The sequence below is a fragment of the Manis javanica genome, chromosome 9 (assembly GCF_040802235.1).
Source record: "Manis javanica isolate MJ-LG chromosome 9, MJ_LKY, whole genome shotgun sequence".
NCBI lineage: Eukaryota > Metazoa > Chordata > Mammalia > Pholidota > Manidae > Manis > Manis javanica.
Window position 1 is genome coordinate 74,562,653 of NC_133164.1, and position 20,292 is coordinate 74,582,944.

General features: G+C 35.4%; 1 protein-coding gene across 3 annotated transcripts in view; it reads left to right on the forward strand.

The window, feature by feature from the left end:
• Nucleotides 1-20,292, forward strand: part of SPIRE1 (spire type actin nucleation factor 1) — a 322,037-nt gene that overhangs the window by 294,929 nt on the left and 6,816 nt on the right. For 2 of the 3 annotated variants that reach the window (XM_037001038.2, XM_073212800.1), the window contains 5 exons: nucleotides 7,431-7,573; nucleotides 14,077-14,214; nucleotides 14,809-14,879; nucleotides 15,414-15,441; nucleotides 15,538-15,674. In XM_037001038.2, the coding sequence (XP_036856933.2) occupies nucleotides 7,431-7,573; nucleotides 14,077-14,214; nucleotides 14,809-14,879; nucleotides 15,414-15,441; nucleotides 15,538-15,674 (517 nt within the window). Of the gene's footprint in view, nucleotides 1-7,430; nucleotides 7,574-9,873; nucleotides 10,048-14,076; nucleotides 14,215-14,808; nucleotides 14,880-15,413; nucleotides 15,442-15,537; nucleotides 15,675-20,292 lie in introns of all 3 variants that reach the window. The other variant, XM_073212799.1, reaches the window with a different exon arrangement.

Below are 20,292 nucleotides of genomic sequence, written 5' to 3' on the forward strand. Positions count from 1 at the left end.
CAAAGAATCTTGAAAGCATCAAGAGAAGTGAATTGTCTCATAGAAGAAAACCTCAATAAAATTTTCAGCAGATTTTTCATCAGAAACTTTGGAAGCTAGAAGATAGTAGCCAATACAGGTTTCCCCCACTATTCTATAGTTTGCTTTATGCTACTCTACAAAAGACCCTTCTGAGTATCTGTTTGCACTGATCAAAAGAATTCTGAAGAGGATCACTTCTATGAAATGGTAATTGCACTTCACTTTACAACCTTTCAGCTTGTAAAGGATTTTTATGGGAACACTCTATTTTCAGATACTGAGAGAAACCTGTTTATTCAAAGTGCTAAAAGTAAAAAAAATCAACCAAGAAGCCTATTTCCAGAAAATTGTCCTTCAGAAGCTGAAGAAGAAACCAAGATATTCCCAGTTGAACAAAAGATGATGGAGTTTGTGACCACTAGACCTCCCTGAAAGAAAAGCTCAACTAAGTCCTGCAGGGTGAAATGAAAGGATACTAGATAGTACCCCAAAATCAGATGGAGGAATAAGGCTCGCAATAAAGGTAAATACATGGGCAATTATAAAGCTAATATTATTGTAACAATGGTTTATGACTGTACCTTTTTTACATGATTTGAGTGACTAATACATTTAAAGAAAATACAATGATTAAAAGCTAGTATTGCTGTAACTTTCGTTTAACTCAAAATCTTGTTTTTCAACAAAATTTGATAGACTGATGCATTTAAAAGAATTATTACTCCATGTTTTGGGGCAGACAGTGTATACAAATGTAATTTTGTGACACTAAAAACCAGAAAGTATGGGGACAGAGCTGTATAGGAGTAGAGTTTCTGTGTGTTTTTGAAGTGAAGCCTGGTATAAATCCAAATTAGAGTGTTACAACTTTAGGATGTTAAATATTATCCCCCCCTGTTTTGAGAGAAATCTTCTGCATTCATGGATGTTTTGTTGCCCTTGTCTAGCTTGGATTAATACTTAGTCTATAGGCACAGACCTGATCATCTACATTTGCCCTCTTACAGCACTAAATTATGTTTTCTACCTTTATCTTGCATCTATCTACCACTTCAGCATTTTATTAAAAAAATAATAATAATAATAATAAGGGAGAAATGTGGGATTCACATATAAATAAAGTATAAAAATCAAATGAAAAAAAAATATTATACCCATGGTAACCACAAAGAAAATAGCTATAGACTATACACAAAAGAAAATGAGAAAGGAATTTAAACATTTCACTAAAAAAATTAAACACAAAAAACATGAATACAGGAAATGAGGGACAAAAGCTATTAGGCATATAGAAAACAGCACAGTGACAGAAGTCCCTCCTTATCAGTAATTACTTTAAGTATGAATGAATTAAACTCTCTAATCAAAAGCCAGAGCTTGGCAGAGTGGATAATAACACATAATCCAACCATATGCTGTCTACAAAAGACAACTTTGAGATCCAGAGACACAAAACAGATTGAAAGTGAAAGGATGGAAAAGACATCCTATGCAAATAGTAAGCAAAAGACAGCTTGGGTAACTATACTAATATCAGACAAAATAGACTTTAAATTAAAAATGTTACAAGAGACAAAGTCGAACATTGTATATTAATAAAAAGTTCACTACAGCAAGAAGATACAATAATAATAAGCATTTATGCACCTAAGGACACACCATCAAAATACACACCATCAAAAAAACGACAGAATTGAAAGGAGTAATAGACAGTTCTACAATAATAGTTGGAGAGTCCAGTACCCCATTCACAATAATGGATAGAGCAACCAGACAGAAGATAAGGAAGTAACTAAACAACACAATAAATCAACTATACCCAACAGACACATACTGAACACTACCCAAGAACAGCAGAATATACATTCTTCTCAAGTACATATGAAACATTTTCTAGAATAGACCATATATTAGGGACAAATTAGGTCTCAAAATATTTTAAAAGATATCTCACAAAGAAGATACAATGTACCTTCTCTGGCCACAGTGGGATTAAGTAGAAATCAATAATAGAAAGAAAACCGAAAAATACACAAAATTGTGGAAATTAAACAACATACTTTTTAAAAAATAAATGAATCAAAGAAGAAACTACCAGGGAAATTAGAAAATACTTAGAAATGAATGAATATGAAAATACAACATACCAAAACTTAAGGGATGCAATAAAAGTTGTACTAAGGGGAAATTTATTGCTGTGAACACTTACATTTAGAGACAAGAAATTTTAATGTGTAGTCCATGCAGTAAATGTTCTGGTTTTTTTTTTTAAAGCACCTCAAATCAACAACCTAACTTTATAACTTAAGAAAATAAAAAAAAGAACAAACTAGCTGAAGGAACAAAATAAAAAAGATTAGAGATAAATGAAATAAAGAATAGGAAAACAGTGGAGAAAGTCAGTGAAACCAAGTTTGTTCTTCAAAAAGATCAGTGAAATGGACATGCCTTTAGCTAGATGAAGTAAGGGGAAAAAAGCTCAAATTACTAAAATCAAAAATGAAGGGACATCACTACTGATTCTACAGAAATAAAAAGAACTATGAAAGAGGATTATGAACAATTGTATACCATCAAATTGGACTACCTAGATGAAGTGGACAATTCCTCAAAATGCAAAACCTAGTAAGAATAAATCAGAACAAAAAAGAAAATCTGAATAGACCTATAACTAGTAAGGATGTTACTCCTTACTTTTTTTTATTAAGTCATAAGTATAAAATCTCCCAACCAGAAAAAGCATGAACCTGATGCTTCACTGGTGAATTCCACCAAACATTTAAAGAATTACTGCCACTCCTTCTCAAATATATCTCCAAAATATTGGAAAGGAGGTAACACTTCCTAACTCATTTTGTGAGACCAGTATTACCCTGATACCAAAGCCAAACAAACACACTACAAGAAAGTAAAACTACAGACCAATGCCCCTGATGAATATTGATTTTTAAATCACCAACAAAATATAGCAAACAGAACTCAGCAGCATATTAGAAGGATTATACACCATGACCAAGTGGGATTTATTCCTGGAATGCAAGGATGGTTAAACATACAAAAAAATAATTAACATAATATGCCACATTAACAGAATGAAGGAAAAAACCCACATGAATATTTCATTTGATGCAGAAAAAACATTTGACAAAATTCCATACCCTTTCATGATAAATATTAAACAAATTAGGAATAGAAGGTAACTACCTCAACATAAAATCCATATATGAAAAACCTACAGCATAAATCATACTCAATAGTGAAAGACTAAAAGTGTTTTCTCTAAGGTTAGGAATAAGCCAAAAATGCTTGCTTTCATCACTTCTATTCAACATAACACTGGAAGTTCTAGCCAGAGCAGTTTGGCAAGGAAAAGAAATAAAAAGCATTCAAATTGGAAAAGAAGAAGTAGATTATCTCTTTTTTGTAGATATGATCTTATATATACAGAAAACCCTAAAGGCTCCACACAAAAATAAAACTGCTAGAATAAATGGATCCAGCAAAGTGACAGAATACACAGTCAACAGAAAAATCAGTCGCATTTCTTTACATGAACAATGAATAATCTGAAGGGGAAATTACAAAAACAATTCCATTTTTAATAGCATCAAAAAGAATGAAATGCTTATGAATTAACCAAGAAAGGACTTGTTCACTAAAAATTATGAAACATTCCAGAAAACAAAACATAAATAAATGGAAATATGTCCCATGTTTGTAGATTAGAAAATTTAATATTGTTTAAATGTCTGTACTGCCTAAAGTGATCTACAGTTTCAGTGTAGTCCCTGTCAAAATGCCAATGACATTTTTTGCAGAAATAGAAAAAAACAACTCGAAAATTCATACAGAATTAGAAGGAACCTGTGATAGCTAAAACAATCTTGAAAAGGAACAAAACTAAAGAACTCATACTTCCTGACTTTAAAGCTTAACTACAAAGTTACAGTAACCAAAGTGTTTAGTATTGACATAAAGAGAAATATATAGACCAATGGAATATAATAAAGAGCCCAGAATAAACCATCACAAGGCAAATGATTTTTTGACAAATACGTCAAGACCATTCAGTGGGGAAAAGACCATCTTCGACAGATGATACTGGAAAAAATGATATCCAAGTGCAAAAGAATGAAGTTAGACTTTTACCTAATACCATATATAAAAATTAACTCAAAATGGCTCAAACACCTAAATGTAAGACCAAAAATAATAAAATTTTTAGAAGAAAATGTAGGACAAAAGCTTCATGACATTGGATTTGACACTGATACCTTGGATATTACACCAAAGACATAGATAACAAAAGGGAAGAATAGAAAAATTCGAATTCATGAAAATTAAAAACTTCTGGGCCTCAAAAGACACATCAGCAGAGTAAAAAAGGCAACTCAAAGAACTGAGAAAATATTTGCAAATCACATATCTGATAAAGGATTGAGACCTAGAATATATCAAGAACTAAAACTCAATAACAAAAAGATAACCCAAATAAAAAATGGGCAAAGGACTCAAGTAGGCATTTCTCCATAGAAGACATACAAGTGGTCAACAGGTACTTGAAAAGATTCTCAACATCACTAAGCATTAGGGAAGTGCCAGTCAAAACTAGTGAGATACAGCCTTACACCTATTAGAGTAACTGCTTTCAAAAAAAACAGAAAAAAAATGTTGGCAAGAAATGTGGAGAAATTGAAATCCTTGTGCGTTATTGGTGGGAATGTAAAATGGTCCAAGTGCTGTATAAAACAGTATAGTGATTCCTTACAAATTTTTTAATAGAATTTTCATATGATCCAGCAATTCTACTTCTGGGTATATACCCAAAAGAATTGAAAGCAGGGTCTTGAAAAAATATTTGTACACTCATGTTCATTACAACACTATTCACAATAGCTAAAACATGGAAGCAACACAGTGTCCATCAGTGGATGAATGGATAAGCAAAATGTGGAATATCTAAACAATGAAATATTATTCAGTCTTAACAAGGGGAGAAATGCTGTAGTAGTCTACAACACAGATGAAACTTGAGGACATTTTTCTAAGGGAAATAAGGCAATAACAAAAAGGCAAATAACTTTATGATTCTACTTAAATGATGTATTTAGAGTAGTCAAATTCATAGGGACAGAGAGAAGAAATGGTAGTTGCAGAGGTCTGGGGGAGGGGCAATGGGGAGTTGGTGTTTAATGGTTGTAGTTTCAGTTTTACAAGATGAAGAGTTATTGAGTTGTATGGTGGTAGTGGTTGTACAACAATATATGAAAAACCACTGAACTGTAGGTTTAAATATGGTTAAGACAGTAATACTATGTTACATGTATTTTGCTGCAATTAAAAAAAAAAACTTAACAAGAGGAAAAACTTCTTCCTCAATGCCAAAAAAAACAAATAACCCAATTTAAAGATGGGCAGACAACCTGAACAGATATTTTTCCAAAGACATACAAATGGCCAACAGGCACATGAAAAAATCCTCCAAATGGTTGATCATCAGGGAAATGCAAATCAAAACCACAGTGAGATATCACCTCACACCAGTTAAAATGGTCACTATCCAAAAGACAAGAAATAACAAGTGTTGGCAAGAATGTAGAGAAAAGGGAACCCTCTTACACTGTTGGTGGGAATGTAAATTGGTGTAGCCACTGTAGAAAGCAGTATGGAGGTTCTTCAAAAAACTAAAAATAGAAATACCAAATGACCCAGTAATTGCACTTATAGGAATTTACGCAAAGAAAACAAAATCCTTGACTCAAAAAATATGTGCCCATATGTTTATTGCCGCATTATTTACAATAGTCAAGATATGGAAGCAATCCAAGTGTCCATTAATAGATGAATGGATAAAGAAGATGTGGTACATATATACAATAGAATATTACTCAGCCATAAAAAAAGAAGAAATCCTGCCATTTGCCACAACATGGATGGACCTAGAGGGTATTATGCTAAGTGAAATAAGCCAGGCAGAGAAAGACAAATACCATTTGATTTCACTTATTTGTGGATACTAAAAACAAAATGAACAAAATAGCAATAGACTTATAGACCCTGAGAAGGGATTGGTGGTTACCATGGGGGAGTGGGTGAGCTTGGTAGGTAGGAAGGGTGAGGAGAATAAAGGGGCACAAAAATCTCCATCATAATATAAATTGGTCACAGTGATGGGAGGGCAATGTATAAAGTATAGCCAATTGTTCTGTAACATCTTTCTATGTTGACAGATAATAACTGCACTAGTTGGGGTGAGGATTTAATAATGTGTGTAACTGTTGAACCACTGTTAGTTATAATACCCCGATATAATACTGTGTTTCAACTGTACTTCGATTTAAAAAAAAAAATGTCCTTAAAACATTGATTTGGTTTCCTATACATATGGAGTTTTTAGTAGTTACAATTCTTTAAACAGGATTTTGATTCAATTAAAACAGACTATATCAAAAAAACAGTAGGAGCTGGTTATTGTCTGTAATTGGTATTTAGCCAGGCCTTTTAAATAGTATAGAGACCCAATTAAATCACATAAGGGACTTATGTATTTTTTTTATTATGTTCTTTGTTTTCCTTTAGTGATTTCTCTTGGTGAGACAGTCAAAATAGATGGGTCATGTTTAACTTCGTGCTGACTTTGACTTACTTCAGTCACTACATTGAAGCAGCCTTACTTTACAGAGAGTAGGAGGAAGTACTAAATAAAACTGGCAGCATAATTTATTTCTAATCCTCTCCTTATGTTTTCAAAAATGTGAGTCCAGAACCATTCAAAGCCTTAAACATTTTCTTTTAAACCCTGTCCCAAAATATTTGGTAGGCAGAAGAGAGCAGTGGTACAGTATTAACATCAACACTGGAATTTATTTTTCAAAATCTAAATATAGCTTGATATAAACCTATGGACAAAATAGCTTGATAAACATCAAGGAAGAGTTTTCATATTTTATCTTTAAAAAGAACATAACAGGAAGGTACACCTGAAAATTTTGGTAAGATTTTAAGAGTCTTTTTGGACTCACAGAATACATACTTTTACATATTTTTAAATAATGCCTGATGCTCTTTACTTGCAAAATTCTGTGTGAAATAAGCTGCATTTGTATATAGAAATATGAGACTATATTTTAATGGTGTTTTTATGTATGAATTTGAGTGAATATTAATATTTTTCCTCTTTTCCTTGCTATTTCTGTAGAAAGTTTAGCTTCCAAAGATTCTTCTATACCAGTCTTCACAGTATCCCCCTAGGACCTCTAATCTTAATATAACTCTCTGATGAAATAAACAGTTCATCTTTGAATGCAGTGTTTGTCACAAATGACAAAGGGTTTTCTGTTAGAAATTCAAAATCTAAGATTTTTGTTGTAAGAAAGTTCATTTCAGCTTGGTTAATTTCATGTCTTTAGAGCCTCCAAAATTCCTGCCCATATCATCAACACCCCAGCCAGAAAGACGGCAGCCACCCCAGAGACGGCATTCCATTGAAAAGGAAACACCTACTAATGTGAGACAGTTTCTGCCACCATCCAAACAGAGCTCCCGATCTCTTGTAAGTAACTGAAAGACCCTGCAGTGAATGACTTAAGAATCTTTAGCTTTCTTGAGATGACTATTAGGAGCAAAAACTTCCAAAGGTTAGGATGAACTTTAAATAACCTTATTCATTTTTAATAGCTAAAGAAAACCAACCCTGTCAGTGTCCTAAATGAAATTTGTTCGTTTAGTTTTTTTTTTTTTTAGGAAGACTTACTTATAAACAGTCAAAAGTATGGATTATTATTAAAGAAATGCTTTCTTCTTTCAAAAGGTATTAATCCACTTAAAAATTGTTTAAACTAATCAAAAGACTTAACAAAGTCTGACTAGAATAGACTGTTTTATTGAGGCGGAAGTACAAGGGGAGAATTTTGATCCATTACAAGCCATTGCACATTGTTTTCAACTATGTTTTGTGATACTGAAACGAAAGCTGATGCTAGTCCAGATAGCAATCCAGGTTGACAGTTTTTGTTGTTTTCCAGAGACTTCAGGTTCACATAGTGGCTACTCATTTCCCAGGACAGTAGCATATAGTACACAAGGCCCTGCCAGGAAGACGTTGATAGAGCCACCAGCCAAAAGAGGTCTGCACAGATTCTTTGTAGTCTACCTTGACATCAGAAGTATTTGCAGGCAAGATACAAGGCTTTAATCAATAATTGTACCAGCAAACTCATGTCTAAAGTTTTTTTCAGATACTCAAGAATAAAAAACACTGGAATGCATATTAGTCCATATTTTTAGGCAGTGATGAATCATCAGGGGTTCAAGTGAAGCAATAACAGATGTACCTCCCTCAAAGTAGATGGAGATAGTTTGGTTATTGTGAAAATACTGAGTTTGAACAGAGTTTATAGTATTGAAATTTGATCAGTCATTCCCTATTCCTAAATAAAACAATTAAAGAACTAATGATTTTAGGGCAATTCCTGATAATATTCCTCTAATTCCTAAATAATAACTGAAACACTGAGACTAGGTTAAATATAGCTTCATCAGTGGTTTACCAGCAGGAAAACAGAACTTTAACAGGGAGGCTTAAACTTTAAAATCCAAAGACTTATGAATCTGAATATGTTATTACTTTTAGCAAAATATACAATTAGTGTCACAACTTAAAAAATAAAAGAGGGAGCTCCTCTGTGACTTTTTTCACAAGTCCAGTAATCAGAAGATTCTTCTCTTCACTCAGCTTTTCCTAGAAGCCAGTTTATCATTCAGCTGTGCACCTGGTCTTGTGATCATATGATATCATTGTTGAAGTTAGACTTAAATTTTAATATGTCAATGTGAAGGAACTATCAGATCAACTACAAAGAAATTTTGGCTGATAATAGAAGTTTTGCCAAAACCATCAGCCCACATCAGGAGCCTATGAAGGGCATATTTCCTGGAGAAGGAGATCTCTTAGTGTATGCTTGGTCAGGCTGTGAGTTGTTTTTTGTGGGAAAAGAGAGCAAGATGAGACCTATCTGCAGTCAGCAGAGAAGGGTCTCAGCACAAAGCAGTGGGAGAGCATCTCTGGTCAGCACTGGCTGGTGTTCAGGTTCCCTGTGGAACTGCACCCCTTGAGGTGCCTCAGGCACTAACTGGAGCAGAACAGCATCCAGGTCAGAGTGATGACTTTTCTTGCTAGTAGCTTATCTTCAGAAATGCATAAAACCACACTTCTCTCATGGTAGTGCCTTGTAGCTTGGTATGTATTGTTTTTAAAAGCATGATAGTTAATTAAAATTTTAGCTGTGTTTTAGAAAACAAGGAATCATTCTGTATTTATAACTCCTCAACTGAAAATGGCAGAAATGTCTTTGCTGTTACTCTTTTTTATTTTTATTGTATCTCCCTCCCTTTCTGTAGGATGTTTAAAATGTTTTCATCATTTAGTCAAATGATTGAGGATAATTGCCCATATAAGTGAAAGGCAACTTGTCTTTAATCATTTTCTGAAAGAAAGCCAGTGGCTGCTTCATGTATATTCTCACACTTTCTCAGACACAGTATGCAGTTGCTGCTGACCAGCATCCCACAAGCCCCATTTAGGAAAGTCAGATTCACAGAACAACTAGGTTAGAAAAAATCTTAAATTTAAATATTTGCTGTGTGGACTTTGATTACTGATTGATTCCATATGGATGCAGACGTTGGCATGGACACACATTTGGAATCTACTGTTAACAGCCTCTGTGGTGTTTTGTTTTTCTTGTTTTTTTCTTTCATGCTCTGTTATCAGTATTTGTAGGTCACTCATGTTCAGCATTATTTTCTCCTTTTCCCCCTGCCATTTTCCTTTACCCCTTATCTATCGTTCAGGTTCCTAGGATAACCAGTGTATGGCCAAGGACGCCTTTCCGACCCCTTTTTTCTACCATACAAACAGCTTCTCTGCTCAGCTCGCACCCTTTTGAAGCAGCCATGTTTGGGGCAGCAGGGGCTATGTATTATCTCTGTGAGAGAGCTTTTACCAGCAGGTGGAAATCCTCAAAGGTTGGCCTCTTTCTGCTGGTTCTGGGAATTATTTTACTCTGTCTCTTTGGCAGTGATACCTCCACTCCTGCACTCTCTGAAAATTAACAGCTTAGATGGGCATTTTGCTTCTGATTATTGATTCCAATCTTTTGTAGGATGCATAGATCATATCATGATCTCAGTTGAGAAGAAAATAACTTTGAAAGGACAACAAACTCAAAATGCAGCATCAGATTAGAGGCAGCGAGTGCGTCTCTATGAGTGATGTAATTGTATAGCAGGAGGAATGCCATCTCCTTCTGCATGTGCCAGGGCACTCTGACAGCCTGTGGGATGCTCTGCTCTCTCAGCTGGCAGAACAGTCTCCTCCCAGGCCAGAAAGCCATGGGGACTCATGCCACCCACACTGTGTCATTGCCCATTTCCCATGCACCCCACCACAAGCTCCAAGGGGCTATGCATCCATAGTATGTGTCTACCTTAAGCTCAGAGAATCTTTCTTTTCCCCAGCACCTTTCTTAAAGCTGCATTGTGATGGTCCAGGTGTTACATGTTTTTGTGACAACCCAGTTTTACTTCACTGTGGAGAGAAATTTTAAGTTTTGTTTTTGTTAATGTGGTTATTTAAAATAATTCAAATAATTCTGCTTTTTATTGTTTTTGAGATTTTCACACAGAATATATAGTTTTAAATAAAATATAATGATCTCTAAACGCCAGTGGAGTAAAAAGCCAGCAGACCATGTCAGTGCTTCCCCTGCCCTTCAGTGTAGTGCCTTCTACAGACCAGTGTTGGCAGCCGCCTTGCCTGTTCCACCTCACGTAGGTTCTCCAGGGTCCTTTAGGTACTAAACATATCCTTGACAAATGGACCAGCAGCTGGTTTCTTTGTTATTCTTTATTACCCATCTTGGTTTAGGAGGGAGATTCTGAATGTAAATGAGATACAACAACTTCCTTTGTCATGAAACACAGGATAAATCTCTGTTCTTTCTCACATTTTAGATCTGGCCATTTGGGTAGTACATACACAGGTGCAGGGATGGCATTTTAATTCCTGTCATTCCTCCTATTACTGAAGATAATGCTTATATTTTTATTTTGATTATCAATCCCTCCCAGAGATATCTGTATACTGAGCGTTTTAAAGTTGAACTTGAAAAAAAAGAAGAGTAATTAAATTAATAGTTGCTGTTTCTATCTAAATCTGCCTTCCTTTGGTTTATTAAAAACTAAAAAAAAAAATGGTTGTTTTGGATAATCTTCAAATATCTACAACTTATAAAGTTTTTATTATCAAAAATACTATGTTAAATATGGCTATTCCCATTCTTTCTGTGGCTCAGAAACCAAATTATACATTATGCTCTCTAATTTCTGTGCTGCCTAACTCTGGTCATTTTGGATGGTAAATATAACCAGAATATTCAACAAAAACTCAGCAATTTTAATGACATACATAAAAATAAGTTCTAAAGGCACATATCATAAAGCATAACTGTAATCTTTATCTTTATTAAAACTTTCAGATTTCGCTTCCCTTTCTTATATTTGGGACTCACATTGAAGCACAGACAAGCAAGGGAGTTACTAGAATTTTGCCGATCTAGTCCTCATAGTCTGTGTCTAGCTGGGAAAACGAACTTAGTGCCTAAGGTAGGAATAACTAAGGCCAGGGTAATGATGGGGGAAAGGGCTCTCACTCATGGTTAAATCCCGAGCACTCTTCACATTTGGAACATTGGTATTCCAGCAAGATCTCTTCAGATTTAATTTGACTTTGGGGATGTTGAATTAATATTTTTTGTCAATTGAAAAAAAAATAATGAAAACTATTCTAATTAACTATTTATTATTTTTCTTTAATGTTGCATTAAAGTTTTGTTGTCCTTGGGAAAGCACCAAAATTAAAACATTAGCATTTGACCTGATGGAAATTGTTTTATTAAAGGGTAATCTGCTTGAAATTTAAAAAAAGACAAGAACACAAAAAATTCCACAATATCTTATTATATCCTATGAAGTCCTAGATTTATGTGTGGCTCCAAGCAGTAAGTTGAAAGTATGCTTGACTAAGCCCTTTAGTGACATGACTGAGGATAGGGAAGTAGACTGTCAGGTTTATTATGGATGCTAGTATATCCCCACAAATAAAAAGGATTCCCGTGTATACCAGAAATGTTGACCAGCCTGGTTGTGGAGTGAATTAATTAACTAAGCCCTGTTTGCCATCTTCCCGGCATGTACAACAAATCTCACGTGGTGTGTGTCTGGTTATTTGCTAGATTTATGCATTATTTGGTTCAAACTCAGAAATTTTGTCACATAGGTAGCCATCAGAAAACATACCACAGTCATGCCACTGAAGAATAAAAATGACTATAGGAAAACTTATGAAATATGTTAAAAGCTGAGAAAAGCCATCATACAGATGTGTGTAGCCAACAACAATTACCTCATACACAGTTTTAATGGCCTAACCTTCATAATGGCAGTACACTGTTCCCATTTGACACTTAAGTTCTTTTCTTGGGGGGGAGGGGTAGCAAAACAAAGCAGATATTGGATATGCCAGTTTAATCCCATTATCTTTGAAATTTTTTCCCACTGAAAGAGAAAATTATGTGATGGTGATTTTTTTTTAAGTGTTCTAGACATCTTAGAGCAAATGATACAATCTTTCTGAACAAACTATCTTCCTACCCTCCCAATACTAAGCTCTTCATCTTAAGAATTCAATTGCAGGATTTTTTCCAAAACATTTTTGAGCAAATTTAGCCCTCCTTAACTTAGCTTGAACAGAGATAATTTTGTATGGATAAGAAGCCATAGTTCTTCAAACTACTTTTTTTAGTAAATGCTAATGTTTGTCACATTTGCAACCTAGATTTGTTTTTGTTTTTCTCTGATTGAAAGACAGAACTGAATGTTAAAACTCCATAAACTGACTGCATTCATAGTCATGTGCTTTCTCATGTGGCTTGTTTGATTCCAGAATGCCTGTGGGCAATGCTATTGTGTGTTGTGTGGGAGTGAATTGTAATGTGTACTGAGGACATTAAGTTTCAGTGTCACTACACCACAATGGCCCTTGTGAAGCCTGGCAGTGTGAGAATGCACAAGACCATTCTGTCTTTCTATTAGATCCGCCAATCAAGTGCGAGGCCGGATGGGCAGCAGATGGGTATGAGGTTCTTTATTCAGTGGGATCAGTTACATCAGCATCTTCCTCAGCTGTTTTTAAGGAAACCATTAACATAAGACAGCCAACATAAAAATTTATTATGAAAATTAATATTTATTTACTTACTTATTGCAAAAATCTTCTGATTTTCTCTACATCTTTCCAGTGCTGACCATGCATTCAGCAGTTGTTTAAAAATAATAACAGAAACCTGGAGAACTGTGGACAGCCTGTAGAAATTGCCTTTTGGCTGTAATCTACACCAGTAATTTACTTGTTCCAGTCCCACTCACACCATTAGGATTTTTCAAGGTGTGCTGATGTAACTTACCACTAAGTAATGCTTCTCAGTATAAATTACTAACCACCTTCTTCTGGTTATTCTGGGTACCACAGACCAGTTTTTAAAATAGTATACCAATGTTGTACATTTTTTGTTTGTCTATTAGCATGTAATATACAGCGCAACAGTAAGTAATGTCTTTGTATAATCATAAGAGAAAACTGACATAAATTTGGTTTAGAACAACAAAATTGACGATTTCAGTGCTTAGATACATAACTCCACTTAATGGAATAGACATTCTTGAGGCAAAATATCAAAACAAATGTGAGGAACTTTCATTTCATGGAAGTTTCAATATGGTACAGTGTTACGCATGGCCCCCAGAAGTTTTCTGCCATCTGTTGTCTTAGTGTAATTAGAAATCATGTGGTCCCCAGAGTGTGCCAGGTCTGCTCCAGTGTTCACTGGGACTCTTTTCTTTTCTGAAGCTACTAATCAAGTGATCTGAAGGGAAGTTTTACAATACCAGAAAAGGGGGGTTGGGAGTTTCTTACTCATGCGGAATTTTGAATTTTAGGAGGAATTCTGCTACCCAGTGGAATGCCTAGCTCTTACTGTGGAAGAAGTGATGCATATTCGTCAAGTCCTGGTGAAGGCAGAGCTGGAAAAATACCAACAATATAAAGATGTCTACACTGCTCTGAAAAAAGGAAAGGTAGAGTTATTTAAAGTTAATTGATCAGCAGGGTTAGAAGAATGGTCAGTCACAGTTATGATCTCCCAAAGGAGTTATCTGCTAACCAGATCATACAGGACTTTTAGGGGATTTTAGGAAGTAAAAGGCATGTTATCTAATAGACAGTTCCTCTTCTGCCTTGCTCACAAAAGGGACTATTTTTGTTAATCCCTTAGAAATCGAAAACGAAGGTTTAAAACGATCATAAGAAATCATAGCACGCCTTCATAAAACCATTTCTCATTTAGTTGTTACACTTTTAAAGGATTTGTAAAGAAAACATATCTGAGAAACAGAGGAGACTTTTTCAGAACCTTCTTCAGATTGCTTCCATCATGGTGAGGCTCTTGAGAGCTGTGGCCTTTGTTACCACATAAAAGTAAAATGATAATTAAATAGAGTGAAATTGTAATTATCACAGAGCCAAATTTGAAAACAGGGCTTCTGAATTTTCTTCTTCCTTCTGTCTACCAAACTTCGCCAATATATAAATGTAAAGTGTCTTCAAACATGTAAATTAGGAAATTAACTGCTAGCAATGCTTTTTTCTCTTTTAAATTTGTATTTTTTTAGCTCTGCTTTTGTTGCCGAACCAGGAGATTTTCCTTCTTCACCTGGTCTTATACCTGTCAGTTCTGTAAGAGGTAAGGTTTTTTTGTAATTGATGATAATAGTCAAATACCAGTTATTTTCATTGTTTCATCATTTTTCTACACAGGAGCAATATTAGAAATGACCCAATCTATTATCGCACTGTTCTGTGCTTGAGCATTAGTAATACTGATTTGTTTAAAAGAGTGGAGCAAATAATTATTTGGTGTTAAACCTGGAAAATGTTTCTGTGCATGTATTTCTTTTTTACAACCAAGATAATTCTAATAATAACATGTCATGTTTGAACAGAAAAAACAGATGTGATTGTCACATGATCCCTAGAGAGACAAGTAAGAAAATTCCAAACATACATGAGTTGATCCTTTTATAAGAAACAGTGTACGAGTTAAGTGATTGTCCTTTTGGCAATCTGCAGTTGTATCGATTTGTTATATTCTGATAGAAGAACCAGAAAGTTTTTGCAGTTTATTGTAGAAATTCTCAACCACGCAGCCAATGGCTTCTCTCTCTCTCCATTCACATACATATATCATGCCAAGTAATACTTCTGATTTTGTATACAGGCCGGTGTGCTCACAGTGTTGCAATAAGGTAAGCTAAGCTTGGCGAAATTATAACTTGTGTTACTTTTAATGACTCTAGCTCTTTAACAGTACTGCTCATTCTCAGTTTTATCTGGGATAATAGATGCGGCTGCCCTCCAAGCCATACTCCACTCTTCCTATCTTTTCATTGGGACCTTCTGCCTTGCAAAGAGAAGAAAGTTCCATGACGCCAGAAAAACCACCCAGTAGCCACCATCGGCCACTTCGGGGCATTGCCAGGTGAGTGAAGGGCCTGAGTCTTCACAGCATCCTTCATAAATGAAGAATGCTCTGGTTGAGAACTGTGGTGACGTGGTAGGGATTTGGCTCAATGGGGTTGGGTTGGTTGGTTGGTTTAGTATAGTTTGACTTTCGCACCAATCTCCAGTATTTCCCAAAGTGACTTGTCAAGGGATAAAAACTAGCTACTTGAAGTATACTTTGATCTTTGTTTGGTTTCTTTGTTTTTTTCCTACTTTAGAAATAATGACTTTTGTGTTCCTTTAAAAATCCTCTTTAAAACTGACCTTGTTTTCAATGGAGTTGAAAACTTACATATAACAGTCTAATCTTTCTTTTCTTCTTTAGTTTTGAAAGACAGTCTATTTAATCCTGTGTTTGCAATGGTCTATAATAACTTTAGCTTACTTCCCTATCATAAAGGTAGAAATAAAACTTCATGCCAAAAGCTGGTAACTTTAAAAAAGTTGCCTGAATTTGTATTTACTGCAGAGTAAGGTTAGTGTTAGTCCTTAAGAAAAATAAAAGGAGGTCAGGCCAGCTTGGGTCACACTGACAGGGCCAAGAGGGTTGAAGTTGTGTGCACCAGCTGCCCCTGTTGGAGAGAGACACTGGGGTTGGTGCCAAATGCCAGACCTTGCCTACTCCTACATGTCATGGCTCTGCAGACAGAGAGACAAGGAAGCTGTGAGCTCAGTAATTCACCTTTGCTCCACACTGTTGCACCTGGCTGCTTTCCATCTCTGCCCTGAGACACTCCGGGTCCATGATGCCCTCTGATTGTGGATTGGCATCCATGCTCAAGGCAGTTGAAGAACAAATCTATTGTTCTTTTTTACACTTACTGTGAATCTGTATTTTTTACTGTTTTATACTTACTGTGAATCTGTATACTTACTGTAAATTCACATTTCATTTAAAATAGTGAGTAGATGATTCCTAGTTATTTCAAGAAGTTACCCAAAACATTTATTATGATGTTGGCTTAGTTAACTCCAGCTCTCTGGAATACATAGAAACAGTCACTCAAACATAGAGAATTGTTCAGGATGGGAAGGCATACAAAAATAACAAGAAAACTGGTCCAAAGACAATCTTTCAGGATGTGTCGATAGATTAACAGTTTCCTGTAGTCTGAAGCTAACTATTGTTTATTAATCATGACACACAGTCACTGGAGAAAGAATTTCAATGGCCTTCTGAATCATCAATAGAACACTGAGAACAATGAAATGTACTTCATTTCGTTTGTGGAAGTTCACAACTCTCTATAGGTAGTAATCAGATGAATATTCAGAAAATCCTATATTCTAAAAATTGTAGAAGGCATGTTACCAGTTTTGAGTATTATTTCTTGATGAAACATGTTTCCCAGTTTCTTTGTTCTTTTTTTTTTGCTATCATTTATGTACAATTACATGAACAATATTATGCTTACTGGATTTCCCCTATTATCACCTCCCCACCACATACCCCACTACAGTCACTGTCCATCAACGTAGTAAGATGCTATAGAATCACTACTTATCTTCTCAGTGTTATATTGCCTATCTTCCCTGTGTCCCCCCTTCACATTATACATGCTAAATGATGCCCCTTTTTCCTCCTTATCCCTCCCTTCCCACCTGTCCTCCCCAGTCCCTTTCCCTTTAGTACCTGTTAGTCCATTCTTGGGTTCTGTGATTCTGCTGCTGTTTTGTTTCTTCAGGTTATGCATTGTTCTTATGCTCCACAGATGAGTGGAATCATTTGATACTTCTCTTTCTCCGCCTGGCTTATTTCACGGAGCATAATACCCTCTAGCTCCATCCATGTTGTTGCAAATGGTAGGATTTGTTTTCTTCTTATGGCTGAAAAGTATTCCATTGTGTATATTTACCAAATCTTCTTTATCCTTTCATCTATTGATGGACACTTCGGTTGTTTCCATTTCTTGGCTATTGTAAATAGTGCTGCGATAAATATAGGGGTGCATATGTCTTTTTGAAACTGGGCTCCTGCATTCTTAGGGTAAATTCCTAGGAGTGGAATTCCTGGGTCAAATGGTATTTCTATTTTTTCTTTTTTGAGGAACCTCCATACTACTTTCCACAATGGTTGAACTATTTTACATTCCCAGCAGCAGTGTAGAAGGGTTCCCTTTTCTCCACATCTTCGCCAACATTTGTTGTTGTTGGTTGTTTGGATGTTGGTCATCCTGACTGTTGTAAGGTAATATCTCATTGTGGTTTTAATTTGCATTTCTCTGATGATTAGGGATTTGGAGCATCTTTTCATGTGCCTGTTGGCCATCTGAATTTCTTCTTTGGAAAACTGCCTGTTCAGCTCCTCTGCCCATTTTTTAATTGGATTATTTGCATTTTGTTTGTTGAGGTGCATGAGCTCTTTATATAATTTGGATGTCAACACTTTATCGGATATGTCATTTATGAATATATTCTCCCATACTGTAGGATGTCTTTTTGTTCTACTGATGGTGTCCTTTGCTATACAGAAGCTTTTTAGTTTGATATAGTCCCACTTGTTCATTTTTGCTTTTGTTTCCCTTGCCCAGGGAGATATGTTCATGAAGAAGTTGCTCATGTTTATGTCCAAGAGATTTTTGCCTATGTTTTTTTCTAAGAGTTTTATGGTTTCATGACTTATATTCAGGTCTTTGATCCTACTTTTGTGTATGGGGTTAGACAGTGGTCCAGTTTCATTCTCTGACATGTAGCTGTCCAGTTTTGCCAGCACCAACTGTTGAAGAGACTGTCATTTCCCCATTGTATATCCATGGCTCCTTTATCATATATTAATTGACCATATATGCTTGGGTTTATATCTGGGCTCTCTAGTCTGTTCCATTGGTCTGTGGGTCTGTTCTTGTGCCAGTACCAAATTGTCTTGATTGCTATGGCTTTGTAGTAGAACTTGAAATCAGGGTGTGTAATGGCCCCTGCTTTATATTTCCTTCTCAGGATTGCTTTGGCTATTCAGGGTCTTTGGTGGTTCCATATGAATTTTAGAACTACTTGCTCTAGTTCGTTGAAGAATGCTGTTGGTATTTTGATAGGGATTGCACTGAATCTGTAGATTGCTTTAGGCAGGATGGCCATTTTGACAATATTAATTCTTCCTATCCATGAGCATGGGATGTGTTTCCATTTATTGGTATCTTCCTTAATTTCTCTCATGAGTGTCTTCTCATTTTCAGAGTCTAGGTCTTTGACTTCCTTGGTTATCTTTATTCCTAGGTATTTTATTCTTTTTTGATGCAATTGTGAACAGAATTGTTTTCCTGATTTCTCTTTCTGTAGTTCACCGTTAGTGTATAGGAATGCTACAGATTTCTGTACATTAATTTTCTATCCCGTAACTTTGCTGTATTCAGATATTAGATCTAGTAGTTATGAAGTGGATTCTTTAGGGTTTTTTATATACAATATCATGTCATCTTCAGCAGGGACAGTTTGACTTCTTTCTTACCAATCTGGATGCCTTTTATTTCTTTGTGCTGTCTGATTGCCATGGACAGGGCCTCCAGTACTATGTTGAATAAAATTGGGTAAAGTGGGCATCCTTGTCTTGTTCCTGATCTTAGAGGAAAAGCTTTCAGCTTCTTGCTGTTAAGTATGATGTTGCCTGTGGGTTTTTCATATAAGGCCTTTAATATGTTGAGGTATTTGCCCTCTGTACCTATTTTGTTGAGAGTTTTTATCATGAATGGATGTTGAATTTTGTCAAATGCTTTTTCAGCATCTATGCAGATGATCATGTGGTTTTTGTCCTTTTTGTTGATGCGGTGGATGATATTGATGGATTTTCTAATGTTGTACCATCCTTGCATCCCTGGGATGAATCCCACTTGATCATGATGGATGATCTTTTTGAATTCGGTTTGCTAATATTTTGTTGAGTATTTTTGCATCTATGTTCATCAGGGATACTGGTCTGTAATTTTCTTTTTTTGTGGTGTCTTTGCCTGGTTTTTGTATTAGAGTGATGTTGGCCTCGTAGAATGAGTTTGGATGTATTCCCTACTCTTCTACTTTTTGGAAAACTTTAAGGAAGATGGGTATTAGATCTTCACTAAATGTTTGATGAAATTCAGCAGTGAAACTATCTGGTCCAGGAGTTTTGTTCTTAGGTAGTTTTTTTATTACGAATTCAATTTCTTTGCTGGTAATTGGTATGTTCGGATGTTCTGTTTCTTCCTGGGTCAGCCTTGGAAGGTTGTATTTTGCTAGAAAGTTGTCCATTTCTTTTAGGTTATCCAGTTTGTTGCCATATAATTTTTCATAGTATTGTCTCATAATTCTTTGTATTTCTGTGGTGTCTGTACTGATTTTTCCTTTCTCATTTCTGATTCTGTTTATGTATGTAGATCTCTCTTTTTTTCTTGATAAGTCTGGCTAGGGGTTTATCTATTTTGTTTATTTTTCTCAAAGAACCATCCCTTGCTTTCATTGATTCTTCTTATTGTTTTATTCTTCTCAATTTTATTTATTTCTGCTCTAATCTTTATTATGTCCCTCCTTCTACTGATTTCTCCCTATTAGTTGCATGAAATATCTTTTCATATCCCTTCACTTTCAGTCTGTGTATGTCTTTGGGTTTGAAGTGAGTCTCTTGTAGG